This window comes from Syngnathus typhle, linkage group LG11 (genome assembly GCF_033458585.1).
Source record: "Syngnathus typhle isolate RoL2023-S1 ecotype Sweden linkage group LG11, RoL_Styp_1.0, whole genome shotgun sequence".
NCBI lineage: Eukaryota > Metazoa > Chordata > Actinopteri > Syngnathiformes > Syngnathidae > Syngnathus > Syngnathus typhle.
The window spans coordinates 12,712,877-12,729,841 of record NC_083748.1 but is presented as its reverse complement, the minus strand read 5'-3'; the positions used below and the strand labels follow the sequence as shown (position 1 = coordinate 12,729,841).

Below are 16,965 nucleotides of genomic sequence, written 5' to 3'. Positions count from 1 at the left end.
TCCTTCCAGACTCTGAAGCCCCTTTCACGTTGCCTGAGAAAGACGTCTTTACCTCATGGCAGATCTCCAAAAATCCTGAGCCCTCCCGAAGCCACAATTTTGCACGCTAGTCTTGGAGCTGTCAAAGACGGCAGTACAGAAGCGCTCGGTTCGCTCACACCGAAACCAAATGGCAATCGAAACAATTTCACTTCCTTAGTCCAAACCTTTGAAAATCTGTGGAGATCGATGGAGGAAGACTAAAGTAGGGGCGCGCCACCAAAGATACCCCCCCCCCTTCAGACCTAAGTCAGCAAAGGTCCAAAAACCACATCAGTCAGTTGTTTGATTGCGACTCATCCTGCCAGTCAAGCTCTTTTGTTTACCTCTCTGAGGGCGTTGAGTTGCAAACATGTCTTCTCTTTAACATGATTGTGTGTGTGTGCGTGCTCTCATATCCACGTGCATTGATTTGTGTGTGTGTGCGCTGTGAAACGTGGCAGGAGGGGGTCTGGCCAAGTGCTAGATGTCTTCCATATGTTTCCTGCAGCTCGCCTCTTCGCTCTCCGAAAGCACGCACTTAGCAAGTATTCATCTCACTGGCAAATCGCTAACAACGACAAAGGTTAGCCACCTTTGTACCCCGATTCTGGGTAGATTGGCTTCCGAATCGGTGGGGGCAATTTTAAGCCTGCTCGTGAAGTGAGCTAGAATTCCAGACTCCCAACTGCTCATATGGCCGTCGGAGGAATTTGTGGTCTTTTACGTATTCGTAGCGGTTGTCTTGTACTTTTTTGAAACGGTCGTTGGTGGTTAGCATTCCGAGCACACAAAAGGCAGAAAGAAAGAAGTCGAAACATTAAGATGAAAGCATCTCAAGCATCTTGTCTTTGATTTGCTTGGACAGTCGGCCAGAGTTTGAAAAGCGCCACCTACAGGACCAGAGAGGTGAAACAAGCGTCGGAACATTCCATTAGTTTGTGTTTGCATTGCAGGGGACTAACCTGGAATTGAACACTTAAGCTTCTAAAGTCCTCAGAAACATGGTCGTTACTGTGATTTATTTTGCCAATGGCTAACGGTCAGAAAGGCACGCTACCGCCACCTGGCCTACTCGAGTGGAACCGCAGCAGGCTGAGACGTCAGGTCCGAACATCGCAGCTAACAGTCGTTGGCCTTGAGTTTACATCGCGGCAGATTTATTTGTACCGTAAATCGTTGGTTGGCAATTACCTCGTAGGTATTGGTGTGTACGTATATTAGGGGATTCTTTGCCAATATTTCCCAACATCATTTTAAATAGAGTTTTATTTGTTGCTTATCATAAATATCAATCATCTAAAGAGCCCAGCAAATACAATCCGGTAGACGCCCGCCCCACCTCCCCAGTCCCAGGAGCCTAGAAATCTCCGACTGACCTCACGAACCAGAAGTTTGAGTGTGCACTGACATCTACTGGTGAATTCAGACACAATGAACATGTCCAGCTGTTTTGTTTTCATACCAGTCACCTCCCCTAATCCGTCATGCGCTGTCGGAAGACAGACAGACAGACAGCCTTGTGCATTTAATCTGATTTCCAAATTGACCTTTATCTTTACTTTATTTTAAAGACAGCAACAAAAACACGGTTTAGGAGGTGACTCAAGTCTTGGTGTGTTGACTGTGACCAGCAGAGGGGGGCATTACTTCAGCACCAAACTTGAAACTTTCCATTTGGTATCTACTCTGTCCTCATATTGGACTCCCCCGCCCCACCACAGGCAGGATCAATGACCACAGTGCGCAAGATTGGGGAGGAATTCTAGCTTTATTTGAAGACATACTCAATAAATATAGCACCATTAGAGGAGCGGACATATGACAATACATGTTCCATTTCATGCAAATCTCATTTGAGCTCAACCTGGAGATAGTTGTGACCGTTTATGTTTTCGCAACATCTGCTAATTGACTCCACATCCGTGTAAAACCTTTTAAGACAAAACGATTCTTATTGCACTGAATCTGGCCAATATCCTGCCGTGAGAACGCTTCATCAAAACGGATGGTTCCGACTACACGATGACATCAAAGATAAACAGAGAAGAAGAAGAAAAAAGGTCTAGACAGAAAATTCTGTTTGTTGTTCCGGGGAAGGCTGCTGAGTCAACGTAACGGTTATTTAGAACGATGCAATGTTCTTGCTCCTGTAAAGCAGTAGATGGGAGGCGCTAATGTTGCTAACCCCCTTCCCCCAAGCCGTCCTGTACAGGGGCCTCGTGGCTTCCATTCATACCAATATGACATAAAACCATATGTGTGTGTGTGCACTTCTAGTGACGATGTGAAATGTTCCAATCTGTTTCATCTGTGATTATGAGACTTTTGATGACGCTGGCATCGTTTGCGGCTCTCCCCTTTTGACGGCCGTCGGTCACTTGCGGAAGTTTCCGAGCTGAACGCCCCGTCGTCCGCCCACGCATCGGAAGGTGGCAGGGTGGATGTCCCAGTACTTGATGGGGTTGGCAAACAGACTGATGCCGTTGTACAAGTTCTTTTTCTCGCCAAATCGGATGGGGCAGAAGTCATTGATGCCCACGTTGCTAATTTTGTTTGCGTGGAGGTAAATCACCTGCACAGACAGACGGACGGACGGACGTTTTGGAAAGATGATTCCAATCATTAAAATGTGTCTGAGAGTGAAATTTATCCCTGAGCGGGGAAAAAAGAGGAGTGCAGTTTTGTGCAGCTGACATACTGGAAAGTTCCACGTCCCTGTTGGCGCCAAGTTGCGCAATATTAAGACTTTTACACTTGCTTGTCTTTTCGAGTCTGTCGTGGCTCAGCATAAGTGTGTGTGAGTGTGCGTCAGGTGTCTGACCTGGAGGTAGCGCAGCGAGCTGAGACCCGGCGGGACCTTTTTCAGGCTGTTGTTGTCCAGGTGGATCTCGCGGACGTTAGGGATGTGGGCCAGAGTGCCGTTCTCCACAAAGCGGATCTGGTTGAAGGACAGGCTCAGCCTGCCGGCCGGCCGGCACCGACATAACATAAGCGCTTGACAACTTTGCGTGCCAGACAGTCACACACACTTTTTCTCGGCAGCTTGCGCATTATCAGAAAATTTGGTATTTGTCTTGTATTTGCTTTTAGTACCAGCCTTGGTGTTTATTGTACGAGACCAAAAAAGTGTTCACCTCTGCAGATTTTTATATCTGATGAAGTCTTCCACCTCCACCTTAAAGATCTTGTTGTACTCCAGGTTGAGCTCTGTGATGGAGGAGGGCAGGTCTGAAAGGGGAGGGGCGGGGTGGTCCGGTGCGGGGACAACAACATAGCCAGGTCAGTGTAAGTCAAGCGCTCGTGAGTTGGAATCGACGACAGCGGCGGCGGCACCTTTGGGCACGGCCGTGAGCCTGCTCTCGGACATCCCCACGTAGAGCGTGGCCAGCCCGTTGAAGGCCCCCAGCTCGATGCCGGTGTTGGCCAGCGGGTTGGCGCCCAGTTCTGTTTTGGCGCAACAAGCCACAGTGTTTCAAATTGGCACCGAAGATAATAATCGGCGAACGTGTGACTTGTCAACGCGGCTTTCCTGTCCTCGGAAACGTCGGATGTCATAGTCGTCGTGTTTTCCTGTCGTTACAACCATCCTACATGCGATCCTCTTTGATTTGGTGAGAAACGTAATCGCCTTCCTAATCGTCTTCTTAGCTTTTTCTCCGCCACTCGATTTATGAGCTGGCCTTGATGCTCGGCCCGATCGCATGCCGCTGCTGTACGCGCCGCAATAAAAGAATGACAGAGCGCATCTGCTTTTGATGTTTCCGCACACGTCTGGTAAAACCACACTCATCATTTCCATTTCATGCTCATACTTTTTTTTTTTTCTCAATTTATCGTCTCAACTGAATACAAAGCATCCTGCCTTTGGAAAAACTCTCTGGTGAATTATAAGCAGAGGCATTTTCGGGACTCTCGTCCAAGCCTGAGTTGTCGTACGAAATGGACAGACACTCAATGCGAGGCCTCAGATGACCCGGAAAAATTCTGCGGCCTTCTGCAGTCAACGGAGCCAAAGCAAGTTCTTCATTGCGGGTCCGTACCGAGCACATGCAGCTTCTTGAGGCCTTTGAAGGCATCCCTCTGGATCTTGTTGATTTTGTTCTCGTGGAAGCGCAGCTCGATGACGTTGGGCGGCAGGTTGGCCGGGATCTCGGTCAGGAAATTGTAGGAGAGGTAGAGCAGGCGCAGGCGGTTCATGTTCTTGAAGGCCTGCGGGTGGATCTTGGAGATGCGGTTGTTGATCAGGAACAGGCCCTGGAGCGAGAGAAAACAATTGCTCGGGGATGACCTTCCGACAACGCAATGGTAAGCTGTCAGAGCTCTTCGGCGGCATCCTTGGTGTGACGAACGGCCTTCTTCTGGTCTGGCTCCACATCTCATGATCTCAAATTGGGTCGCCCAACCGCCTCCTGGACTGGTCGCCAGTGGGCATGATTTGAGTCGGTCCCACAAAAGTTGAGCATGCAGAGTGCGATCCCAACCCTGAGCCCCCAGATCGGCTCGTGTCAGATGCGTATCCGGTCTGTAGCTGCGGCGGTTGAAAACGGTCAGTTTTTGGCCGACTCCGAGGAAAACACCAGAAGGGGAAAACGCCGTTCATGTCTCGACGCGGTGGTTTGTTTTTGGAAGCGGGAAAACGAGAGGAACGACTAATTACTCGAGTCACTCCACAAACACGAGACGTGCGGGCTGATAGGATCGACGTGACTCCAAGCTGAAATGTTACCAGGTGTTTTCCTGCACGAAATGTGACTCACTTTGCGGCTCTCCTGATCTTCTCATCTTTTCAGACGGTTTTGTTTCCCCCCATTTTTGCGCCCTTACGAGTAAGGCAAGTCGAGTTTTTTCCGTCTCCCTTCATTTCTTTACCAGGTTCTGAAGACGTTCTACTAGCGTGCCAAATTGTCTTGCCGGTCAGGAAATTGTCATGCACGCGACCTTAAGCTGGACGCCGACGATGTAGGTGAGGAGAAAGAGGACCTTAAATCCAACAAATACTCAAACGCCTTGCCGTCCATTGGACGTCTTTCCTAGGTGTTGTGTGTTGCTCTCACATAAAGCTTGTCCAGGCCTTTGAAGTCGTTTTCCTTGATCTGGGTGATATCGTTGTTTTGGAGGTCCATCATCAAGATGTCACTTGGAATCTTGGCCGGCACGCTGATCAAACCTGCCGATGCAATCACATCATGTCGCCTTGAATCCGGCTACCTGCGACTTTTGGCTATTGATGACCACAGGGAGTTCCCCGTATGATCTAGCTGTCTGCTCTAGGCCGGTTAGACTTCTCATCCCTCTTGGCGGTGGCTCCAATAGCTTCCATTCATCCATCCATGCATTTTGAAGTGATGTCATGTGACCAGGCCAGCATTCTTACCTTGATCAGAGCACTGCACCACTCTGGGCGAGCAGTGGCAGCTCATTGGGCAGCTGTCGAAACGATCGTCGTAGTTGTCGTCGTCCCCGGAATCAGCCATCATGACGTCGTGGGTTCTCATGATCTCCATGACGTCAACGTGCTGGTAGTAGTGGCTGCTGCCCAGCGTCAGCATACAGAACAGAAGGACCGCCCTCATGTTGGGCCGAAACGCCGTCGTCTCGTAGCTTGTGGTTAGCTTTGCTACAAGGAACCGACGGGGCAAATGAGAGCAGAGAGTGGCAATCAATCAATCAATCAAACAATCAATCATCTTCTTGCCATGTTTTTTTAACAGATAAAAACGATCTCACACACCAACAATCGAAATCCAGTCGACCAATCCACCACCACTGCTGACTTGTCCGTGTCAGCCAGAAATCTGCTGAATGCGGTCGGAGAAACCAATAACCCTAACTCCTCCCCCACGCCCCCTCCACTTTTGTTAACCTTGGCACAGGTCGGTTATTTGCTTTACGACGACTGGTTAGTAGCTTGAGCCGTGTTTAGTTTGAATATTACAATTCCAGGTTCGACAACGATAAGTCCAAAGTGATCCTTTGCAGGCAATGGAGCAAGCAACCGAGGTTGTCGTTGTTTGCGCGGTCGTCTAAGAACCCCAGGTGGGAGGACGCGGTCCGGGCCAAGGCAAATGTTTTGCCAGGCTCCTACTTGTTGGCCATGGGGCTGATTTATGCGGCTTCCCTCTATGAAAGCCTCACGCTGCCCGCTGAGAGGCCGACATTGTCTGCTTGCCGCGCCTGTGCTAATCTAGATGGATTCTCTGCTCGGCCGCCGACTGGCCACAAATATGCGCTGTTGCATTAAACAGACTTCTGTGGAGTCCATGCAGACCGGCGTTCCTCAGAACTTTAACAACTTCAGTATTTATGGAAAAATAGGATCCAAAAGAGTCTACAGTTACTTTTGTTAGCCTTGCATTGTGTTAACTTTAAGACTTGGCTATAAAAATCATCCAAAAAGAGACCCAAAACCAGCCAGCACCTATTCAGGAACAAAGAACAGCAGTTCAGCAACATCTGATCAGGATCCCATCCCATCAAAACAGCACCAGCGTGGCTGTCCGGTCTCCGACAAGCGGATCTCGTCGGAGTTAAAAGGTCCGAGCTTGGAACTCGGCAAGTCTAACCCCGAGAGCACTTGCACTTCATCTTTCAGGCCATTCTTTGATCAAATCATAAAACACCTGCCCCAAACCATCGGAAAGTAAACAAAAGGATGGAAAATGGAGAACCGATATTTTCTTCTCAATATTTTTGAGTCAATGACTTCCGAGGAATTTTGGAGCTTTAGCCAACATAACATTTGGGATTCCTGATGGAGAACCACACCAGGAGATACTTTCAGAAGACTTAGTGCAGACCAGCTTGGTTACTTGATGGAATTTGATGTGGATCTTGTCTTGTGTTTTTGTTGTCATAAGAAAGCAAGCCGCAAGAAGGAATCAAATCCAACTTGACTGTAAAGCAGTTAAACACTTTGACCTTGGTCACGTCTCCCGCCGTTCTTGTCGACTTTGATGCATTCTGACTCGGAACACTTGAGTCGCACCGCAAGCAGCACCCGATGACTGTCATTGCTCATTATTTCCTTCTTGCGTCTACCAAATGAGCTCCAAACCAACGGAGGCGTCTTGGTTTGGGATTCTTCTATCGCATCTACCGACTTGGTAATATTGCTGAGAGTTAGTTTGCTTCTAGAATTTGTCAAAGAAAGGCCACTCATCAGACTACTTTTGCAGTGGCACAAAGTGGAAATGTCAAGAAAAGCCAAAGCGGTCATCGCCCTACCTTATCCGTCAGCGTCAGAGAGGCTTTGGTCCTCGTTTCAAGCTCAGCAGCAACAGGAGCACACTTTGGGCGACACACAAGTGAGGGATGCAACCCGAGTCAGCGCAGAGTTGAGAACAGCATCCCCCCTTGTCTCAGCAGCAAGAAGGAAAAAAAGAAAAAAGCTGGAGAACACCCCCACCCCCACCCCCACCCCACCGCTGCCGCCGCGCCACCCGACTTTTTCTGTCATGGCAGCAACATCTGCCAATGTTTGAAGCCTCGCCAGGTTAGTTAGTACGCTGAAGTCCAAACTGGAAACGTTTTGTTTACTTTCGGTCGCTTAGATAAACGGACAAAACTCTTGTTGACCTCTTTTTAGGATACCAAATAAATACAAATGATTATTGATCAGTAATCGGAGACAAAATTGTATGCGATGATTTGAAGAATCGATACAATGATCGATTCTGAATGGCAAATGTTTGTATACATCAGCAGTGTTGTACGGAGCAAAAAGTCCACTTTGCATATTTGAGGCGCTTTTGAACGCACCGCGGGGTCGTCTTTGCCGGCGCCTCACGTTTCCTTTTTCCGTCGCTGGAAGCCCCCCTCCCCCGAGGCAAACGTGCCCCTGGTTTGGCACTCACAAGGCGAAAAAGCCATGAAAGAAGAGGCTCGGCTTTCCACCCTGCTGTCTTCTCGCCGGGGGGGCCGTCGTGCAGTCATATTTTCCAAGGCGTCTGAGGTCATCTCAGGAGAAACGCTTAGCCGTTTCCTTGAAACTTCCACTTTTGCGAGAAGTTCTCATGCCGTGTCTAAACGCTTTTGTGGCCGTTGGCATTGCACGTAGAAACAAATAGCAATCAATGTCAGGGCAGACAGACAATTAATGGACTCGTCGGCAGACCATCGCTTCTATATTCATGGACATCATCTTCTTCTTGATTTATTTATTTTTTTTATCCGTGGAGGCCTGGTTGAGCGTATTTGGAAAATTGGCAGGCATTTTCTTTTGCTCACCATCTGACAATCTGTTTGAAAGTAGACTCGAGCTTAGACCACCTCGCAACAGGTCTGAGTTGGGGCGCAGGCGGTGTTAACGTCCTTCATCTGGACTTGACTGAGCTGCAGCGGGTTTAATGCGAGCCGTCCGAGGTGGCTCGTATACCTGAGCTGTCGAAAAGCGAGAATCTGGAATTTTCCTTGAGCCGAACACAAGATGTCGACTCGGCCCGTCACGTAATCTCTTTGACAGACTTTGCATGCGAGGAACAGTGGTGCCTTTACGGCTCAGCTGAGAAGCAACACCAACGCGTGGGTGTGAGCCGCATCACTTTGTTACACGGGGGTCTTTGGGCTTGTTGATTTTCACAGGCAAGTCAAAAAGCCTTTCCGACTGTCATTGCATCGTCCCAAAGTCTTTGAGCCAGTCCAGGAAGTTAACATCATCCTCAAGTCTGCGGCTAGTAATTAAGGCCAAACCACTTCATCCAAGACGTGCGGCCACGCAGACTCACAACTGAATCATCACTGGCAACACCAGTGGCCATTTTAGGAAGTGTGAAGAGTGCCTTCATTAGTTTTTGGGGGCAATTTGGTGAAGACGTGTCAAATATTTTGTCAATTGAATTTTAAATAGGCCACGGAAGGTAGAGGAAGTCGAGAATAATGTCTGAAGGACTTTTGACATTGTTGACATATTTCTGGAAAGAGTTGTGTTGATTATTTTTTTGGGTCACGTAGACACACAAGTACATGAGCGTAAACAATTCGGAGTTGTCTGACGTGGTCGACACCCCGCGCGTTTGCTCTGCACGACGAGATTGGTGGCAGATTGTCAGGCAGCGAGCGCAAACGGCGCTCCACCCTCGGCAAAATCTCGACGACCATGAGGAGGACGATGATAAAGCGTCTCCACTTCAGGCTCCTCTCACGGCACTCTGTTACCTCAGAAGACTAGCTAATGCCAAATTCCAAGGTCGAAGGATGCAATTTTCCCAAACAGCATCTAATGAGAGCCCGATGTGATGCTGGCAAATTACATCTCCTCGTTGATCTTCTCGTTCTTGAGCGGGCCTCTATCTACTGGCGCTGGCTTTGCTTGTTTTATTGCAAGCGAGGAAAACGTTTCCACATGTCAGAGCGTCTTTGTACATGAAGAGACTGACCTGGTGTGATCTGCTGTCTCTCAGACGCTTGGGAAATCCAAGCATTCCTTTACATTTTGGACTCCCTGGCATTTCAATCATCCACTTGGCACGATTTCCCATTAAGATCAGCCATTTTGTCGCTTCAAAAGTACCCTGTTATTGACTCGCTGCAATTTTTCAAGCTCCACCAGAATTGTATTCTGTCCTGTAAGCACCAGAACTACCTCAAGAGAAAGTCGCTTCCTCTTTCTTAGTAATCAATCAGCAGTAGAACCATCGGTTGGGTTCACCAAAACGCGCCTTTCTCAACGAAAAGTAGAGGAATCATCTTCAGGATTCATCTGACGAGCTCAGCTCACTGACTTACGCTGAGCGCATTTCATCGTCGCACAGTGACACTTCATCTGCGCTCAATTACCAGCCGCGTAATCGACCCCAAATGTTCTTGTTCGCCCTCACTTTCTCTTCCAGCCATTGTTTTTTTTTTTCACGCGGCCGCCGCCGTGCGTTGATTGAGAAAAGACCGAAAGCTCGGCCTGTCGCCGGAAAATGTGACGATAAAGTTGGCCCGCTTTGTATAAGAGAGCAAACAATCACTCTTGGCTAAGCTAATGCTAACGAGTGCAAGGCAATGACGCAACGTTGGATGTGTTTATTGAAAAATAGTTGACCTTCGTTTGCACTTTAGAAGAGAATTTGTAGACACCTTCACGCTGTATATTCCAAAATGTTACGCTTCCTTTGTTTCCCCCGGGTGTCCAACTCTCCGGCCGGGGATGGAGCTTTGGCGAGCAGTGCGAAAGGTCATCCATCCTGACCCGAAATGACATTGTATTTTCGGAAATGTCTGTATGTCTGAGGTTGCTATTTGAGATATGGTTGCAAAGGTGTTTTGGTGGCGGGCGGGGTCATTTGGTTTTCTGGGGTTTTAGGACTACGCTGGACGACGAGCGCACGCAGGAGAAGGCCGAGGGGGAAACTTTGAGCGGCTCGATCAAGTTGTTCTCCAGCCTCACGGCCACCAAGGTGGAGTCGCCGCTACGCTCCGGATCGCAGATGCTCTCTTCAGGAACGCTCCTGGACAAAGGGGGGTGAGGATAAGACAAGATTTGAGATGGGGAAGGGTTCCCGTCCTTACCTGATCTTGTTGTTGTTGAGTCTGAGGAAGTGCAAGTTGGTCATCTCGTTGATGCCCGAAGGCACGTTGAGCAGCTGGTTATGGTCCAGACACAGCTCCACCATGGAGTGGTAGGACCCAAAGAAGGACTCTGGTTCGATGGCCTCGCCGTCCAGTTTGTTGTAGGACAGGTACAAGTACTCCAGTCCGGGATCCATGTGGGCAAACACGAAGCCTGGAGTTCAAATGGAGTCCATTAGAGTTTTGCCAATGTTACGCTTCCGAACAAGGGATAGGGATTTGAATTAGGGTTTCAATCCAGGAGTAGGGTTTCAAAGTAGGCCTAAGACCTTTTACTTTGGGGTTTAAGGCCAAACGCTGAGGCTTTCAGGCTCTCACATCTTTCTAGCCTGGATTAGGATTTCAAGATAGCGTTGTAGTCTGCCAGGGTTAGGGTATGCGCTGACTGATAGGCTGTCCACCCACCAGGTATCCTCTCAATCCGATTGCCCACCAGCACCAGGTGAACTAGCGACTTGGGCAGGTAGGACGGCACCAGGTACAGCCTGTTGTGAGAAAGGTCCAGCGACTCCAGACTCCTGCAGCAGGGAAACGGATGAAGGAGGTTTTACCTCGGTATACATCACACGGAATTACGGCTCATTCGAGACAAAGTCCTCCAACCAACATGCCCGCCAGCCAAAAGTAATAAGTCAGCCGTCAATCGTGCGTCGCTGAAGCTCGTGAAAGGAAAGAATCGAAATATTAGCCGACAAACAGACTTGATGAGAATCCCTGATGTCTCTGCCTGAGCACGTTGTGTTCCTTCCTGCTGTATTTTGCCGTGGCGGCCGTTATTATGATCACACGTTGGATAGCGCAGCAGGCTGGAGCACCTGTTAGCATCTTAGCCGCTCTGGGGTGACAGTCTGAAATCATGTCCGACCGTAGCCATCCGGATTTTGCCTTTGAGCTTTATGTACTCAATGGGCTGTTGCTACATTGTGTCAACCGAGCTGCCGTTAGCATGTTGCGGGACCTGTGGTGGATCCAGGCAAGAGGGGCGATCCTGGTCTCCTCCAGCCTGTTGTGCCTGAGGGAAAGCACGTTGAGGTTTTTGCTGTTGTTGAAGACGCCCTCTGGGATTTCTTCAATCAGGTTGTTCTCCAGGTACAACTCCTGGTGGAAGAAGGAGGATTTTGATTTTTTTTGTGCAGCCAATTTCAACATTTGGTGTACATTTCTTTGGGTTTGAATGGAAAAAGAAAAAAGACCACAAGTGAGCTTGGTTTTCTACATTTGTCCCACTCAGTGGCGTCAGTCGAGTTTATTTGGCAGATCTCACTGTGGTTTGTTGGAACTTTTTTCACGCTCACATAAATCTACAAAATGTTTCCAATCAGCCGTCAAAAAGTCGCCTCGTTAAAAGGACGAGGCGGAGAAGAGCCCGTACCAGGAGTGACGCCGGGAGGCCCTGGGGGATGGTTCGGAAGTGGTTTCGGCCCAGTCGCAAGTAGGACAGCTGGAGCAGGGGCGCCAAGGCTCTGGCGTCCATGTTGGCCTCGCTCAGAAGGTTGGCCTCAAGCTCCAGAATCACCAAAGCGCTTCGACCTGCAAACACGCTCGGTGAAGAACAAGAGGATGCGCTCAGACGCGATTCGCAAATTCTGATGACAAGAAGATACGACAAGGCTGAGGTTCTGTTGTTGTGCAGAAGGGACGCATTGTGCTCGTATGACATTTAGTTAGACGTGGGAGGTGTCACCTTGGAAAGTGTTCTCGTAGATCTTCTGCACTCGATTCTCGTTGATTTTCAGCTCCTGCAGGCCGACCGGTAGATTGGCAGGAACCACGTCGAGAAGGTTCCCGTCCAAGTACAGCCGCCGCAGCATGGTCAGATTCTTGTTTCATTGAGAGGGAAATCAATTTTGGCTACATTTCTACGGGACAGACGGGCGAGAGTAGGCCGGCACGTCTCACTTGGAAGGCTCTTGAATCGATCCCCGCCGACGTGAGTTTGTTTTTCTTCAAGTTGATCCATTCCAGGTTGGGAATGCCGTTGAAGGCCTCCGCTGGGATGCTGCTGATGTTGTTGCCTGCCAAAAATCTTTTAGCATGAAATCATTGTCCACGTTGATTTTTTTCTTCTTCTTCTTCACTATTGGCTGTGAATGTCCGTCAAAGGAGAAGGTGCGTCACTCACCCTCCAGGCTGAGAGACTTGAGCCGAGGCATGAAGAGAGGAGGGAAGTACGTCAGTTTAGCGTCGTTGCAAGTCAGCGTGACATCGGAAATGTCGCAGCCAGGAGGAAGAAGGCTTCCTCCCGTTGCACCCGCCTCCTTCTCTTCTTCCTTTTTCTCCTCCTTCAATTCATCCTCTGCGGCAGCCGGAGGTCTTGGGATGGGAGCGGGGAGGAGATCCGGTTCCTCGGGTTCCTCGTCTTCTTTGGGGAGCATTTGGAAGACGTCTCCTCTCAACCACACCTCCCCGTCCTCCTCTTGCAGGATTTCTTCTCTCAGCTTTTTCTCTCTCTCCCATGCATCTTTCTCCTCCTTCCTCCTCCTCTCCTCTTCCATCTTCCTCCTCCTCTCCTCTTCCTCTGCTTTCCTTCTCTCTTCTTGTTCCATCTTCCTCCTCTCCTCCTCTGCCTGCTCCTCCTTCCTCCTCCTCTCCTCCGCTATCCTCTGCCTCATCTCCTTCTGCTTCCTCTTCCTCTCCTGCCGCTCCCTCAATCGCTCCTCTTCCTCCAGGTGCTCCTCCTCCTCCCGCCAGAGGATGCGCTGGATTTCCTCCTGGCTGAGCTGCGGGTCGGTCATGACAGCGTGGTAATCGTCACGGTTACGGGGCGCTGGGGAGTCACCGGAAAGTTCCAGACCGAGGTCTGGATCTGAGGTGAAGGCGGTGACGACCAATCGCAGGGCGGGAAAGAGACGGGCGGCAGGAAGGGCAAGGATTTAGGCAGGAAAAAATGGAGGGAGGGAGGAAGGAAGACAGATGGATAGGGAGACAGACAAGACTGCTGGACAGACAAACCATCTCCCACGTGACACGTACATGCTGGCTTCTCACCTGTTGCGTTAGGAACTGAGTCCATACAGACCGGGCAGCACTCCCCGCTGGCGGCGGGCGCCAGCGAGAGGCGGCAGGCCGCCACCGGGCAAATGAGCTCGTCGCAGAGCACCCGCCCGCCATTGCACAGACACGTGACGCACGGAGTGGGAGACCACACCGCCTGGTTAAACATGGTCATGCCCCGGAACACGCACTGACCCTGCTTACCTGCACACACACGCAGACTCACGTTAAAGTCATTGTCAGTGTGAGTCAGCTAGCAGAGCAACCAGTGAGTGTTTGCGGCTGTTGTCCCCCCCTGTCATTGATGCTGCTAATCGTACACTTGCACAACGCGAGTCCTACCCTGTCATCTAGCGCCGCATCGCCCTCGACTGGACACAAATTTGCCTCCGAGCACTTGTCCAACTATTCTCGTGTGTGACATTGGACGGTCCCCATTTTTATAGTCTTTGGTATGACCCGACCGGGGTTTGAACCCTTCCAGTCTCAGGGCGGACACTCTACCACTGAGCTGGTATGATTCTTGGGGTATCAGAATGTGGATGCTCAAAAAGCTCGGCTTGTCGCCAGACCTGGCAGAACGTTGTAGCTGGAGTGCTGCTGCAGCACGTCCCCGTCGGAGCGCAGCAAGATCACGTTTCCCCGGACGGGCTCCGCACGGAGAGGGTGTCGGCTCATCGGGGCCTTTGCACGCCCCCATCTGACTCCAGCCTGACCTGCTGAAAAACACACAAACCACACCAGTCAAGCGCCAAAAAGTCAATAACCTTGTTTTGGCTCTCAGGAACTTCTTGCGATTCTTCCTCATTGGCCTCGCGCGCAGTCGGCAGGGAAGAGCCCAAATTGATCGAGCGTTCCTTTGAACCGGAAGCCGAGGCACTTGATAATATATCTGTCCAACGGTCGGCGGAAGAAGTTGTACAACTCGAGACGAAGCTCCCGTTAAGTGCCAAAGAGCCTTTGCCCGGATCGGCTCAGGGCAGCTTACCTGGCCCGTCCCGTTTCCTCTTCATCCGTCGCATTCCTCCATTGGGCTTGCGAAGTTTATCCCGCCTGTTTTGTCCGTCGGTCATGGTGATAACCAGAAACAGCCACAAAGCTGCCAGTAGCAGTCCTGTCCTCATGTCTTCACACACAGACACAGACAGACAGACACACCCCTGAACACACTGTCAAGCTCCAAACGTCTGTTTCTTCTTCCCATCAAACAACAAAACCATTTTACCTGCTGTACCTTGGAGACAAAACAGACATCAGTGCCGTGGCTGCCGCTCATATATGGTTAGGGTTAGTGTGTGTGTGTGTGTGTGTGTGTGTTTGTGTGCGTTCGTATAATTACAAGTCTACTGTCCTAATTAGAGGATCCACCAGGGCGCCCACCTGATGTTTCGGTGTGAATACAAAAGATTGAAGCACTTCCCTCTTGTCATGATGCATTCTCTGTGTCGTGCTGCTACTTTGGTTTGAGGTGAACATTTTTAAGACCAAATTTTTTCGCGTTGTTATGAAATTTCTAATCTGTAGTCGTTAGGTGGATGATGCTAAATTGAGAATATTTGGGAAAAAGAATTCGGCCAGTTTGATTTAGTGACATGAGATTTGCTAGAGGCTCAAGAAGCCAGAAGATACATAATGGCTGTCATTTTGGAACCTGTTAGTCGTGCTCTAAATTTCTTCAGATATGAGAAAGATCGATAACTCCACTTATAGAAATCAATACTCACAAAATACTCTCACATCAGTCGTGATTTGTTGAGAGAATAGAGCCCTTGGGGAATTTTAATAGCAGGCCTCTTAAACTCCGCCCAGTTCATTGTGAACATGAGCATTGTTTCTGCTGCCCCCGTGTGGACAGTGAAAAGTCACACCTGACCAAACAACTGTGCTGCCATGTCAAAGAGTTAATTATTCTGGTTGTGATGGGGCAAGAGAGAGGAAGGGGGAGAGTGAGACCCAAAGAGGAAGGGGAGGAGACACTAATGTCTCCTCTGTCCTGAGACTGAAGGAGGGAGGGAAATGTGGAAAATGCTTTTTTTCCCCTTTAAGATCCTGGATGAGCAGGCTCACATGGAGCTCCAATGGAGGATAAAAATAACTGCGTTAATGAAAGCCAGACAATGAGAGCCACTCTCATTTGTTACTTGTTCAAATGACGCTTTACATATTTTATGAGGAACACTTCCCTTCGGAAACGCATCTCAAAATGACTTTGACATCTTAGTTGAAGACATTATCCCACCATATCAAAAACTCAGATCTTGACTGACTTTTTCCGAAAAAAAGGATATTTGTCCTCAAATGAACCTTGAAAATAGCCTGTCAACTGAACATGTCCACTTCCAACCGCAATGGAAGACTTTGTGTGTCTTCTCAGGTTTCTTGAGACTCTTTGTAGGTTTAGTCATGGTGGGCATTCGCCAAACTAGGTTAAGGGGTTGACATTTTCAAATAACAAACAATGTTTTTTTGCCAAAATTTGGTTTCTTGAGACTTTTTTTGCGGGTCTGCTCACGTCGATCAAACTTAATGTCGCTAACTTCCAAGTGGCTTGGCGAGGTTGGGCTCTGGTTGCGAGTGGGGCTGGCTGGCGTCCATTTTGAACGCTGGCTTCAATGACCAAATATGGTTCTTTCTACTAAAAGGGAAAAATGTTACATAAATACAGACGACGACACTTCTAACACTGAAACCTTTGCTTGACAACGACTGTACAATATGTTGTTCATCAGTGATACAGACAGTAAGCATCACCAAACCATACAAGTGCACCGAGGGGGCGGAGCTAATGACAGACAGGCAGGCAGTGGACCTTACCAGCACTTTGGAGGCCAAATTCTTCCTCCCTCGTTCCTCCTTTGCGTCCGGAGAGATGTCTGTCCTCGTGTTGTATGTGCGTTCACATACGCTCCTCAATGTGTCTGTGTGTGTTGTCCAGAAAAGTTTCAGCGTGTGTCGCAGTGAGCGAGTGTAGTGCAACTGCATTCGAGTGGGCGAGCAAGCGACAAGAGAGAGTGAGGGAGAGAGAGAGAGCGCGAGAGAGAGCGTGTCACAGGGGAGCGTCATTTGGGTCTGGAAGGAGGTCAGAGTTCACGGCGAGGCCAAATATGCCACTCAGATGTCCGGAAAGATCTGGGCAATATGACTTGCAAATCAATGACGCAAAACTGCAATATAATACAATAATGCAAAATAACATTGATCATCTTGATGTGTGATGCCAATTTTTTTTTTTAATCAAACACAGGAATGTAACTCATGGTGCCTGCACACAAGACAGGCGAGTGTACCACTACACCATCAGCCATCCCCATGTGTGGTTCCGATTGTGTTTTGCTTGTCCACATTGGCACGACTGCGCTAATGGTGAAGTCCACAGGCAGATTAGATTGGAATGTC

The 16,965-nt window shown here is 49.3% G+C and overlaps 3 protein-coding genes across 7 annotated transcripts in view; 1 reads left to right on the top strand and 2 right to left on the bottom strand.

Moving 5' to 3' along the window:
- Positions 1-16,965, top strand: part of cenpp (centromere protein P) — a 30,281-nt gene that overhangs the window by 11,499 nt on the left and 1,817 nt on the right. The gene's annotated exons all lie outside the window — the stretch shown is intronic.
- On the bottom strand, positions 1,771-7,381 carry aspn (asporin (LRR class 1)). Of its 2 annotated transcripts, none has more exons than XM_061292164.1 (8): positions 7,246-7,381; positions 5,396-5,638; positions 5,076-5,188; positions 4,062-4,275; positions 3,355-3,465; positions 3,156-3,249; positions 2,843-2,981; positions 1,771-2,593 (listed from the first exon to the last, which is right to left on the bottom strand). In XM_061292164.1, the coding sequence occupies exons 2-8, from the start codon at positions 5,592-5,594 to the stop codon at positions 2,396-2,398; spliced, it is 1,068 nt and encodes a 355-aa protein (XP_061148148.1). In that variant the 5' UTR covers positions 5,595-5,638; positions 7,246-7,381; the 3' UTR covers positions 1,771-2,395. The 2 variants fall into 2 exon arrangements, with proteins under 2 accessions (XP_061148148.1, XP_061148147.1); XM_061292163.1 differs by lacking the exon at positions 7,246-7,381 and adding an exon at positions 5,753-6,974.
- ecm2 (extracellular matrix protein 2, female organ and adipocyte specific) lies at positions 10,015-16,598 on the bottom strand. 4 transcript variants are annotated; one of them, XM_061290384.1, is made up of 12 exons: positions 16,384-16,598; positions 14,558-14,695; positions 14,142-14,288; positions 13,549-13,773; positions 12,698-13,381; positions 12,475-12,590; positions 12,260-12,395; positions 11,948-12,105; positions 11,534-11,673; positions 10,981-11,093; positions 10,516-10,729; positions 10,015-10,454 (listed from the first exon to the last, which is right to left on the bottom strand). In XM_061290384.1, the coding sequence occupies exons 2-12, from the start codon at positions 14,691-14,693 to the stop codon at positions 10,286-10,288; spliced, it is 2,238 nt and encodes a 745-aa protein (XP_061146368.1). In that variant the 5' UTR covers positions 14,694-14,695; positions 16,384-16,598; the 3' UTR covers positions 10,015-10,285. The 4 variants fall into 4 exon arrangements, with proteins under 4 accessions (XP_061146368.1, XP_061146370.1, XP_061146369.1 ...); XM_061290386.1 differs by having other exon boundaries at positions 13,564-13,773; positions 16,384-16,597; XM_061290385.1 differs by having other exon boundaries at positions 14,142-14,285; positions 16,384-16,597.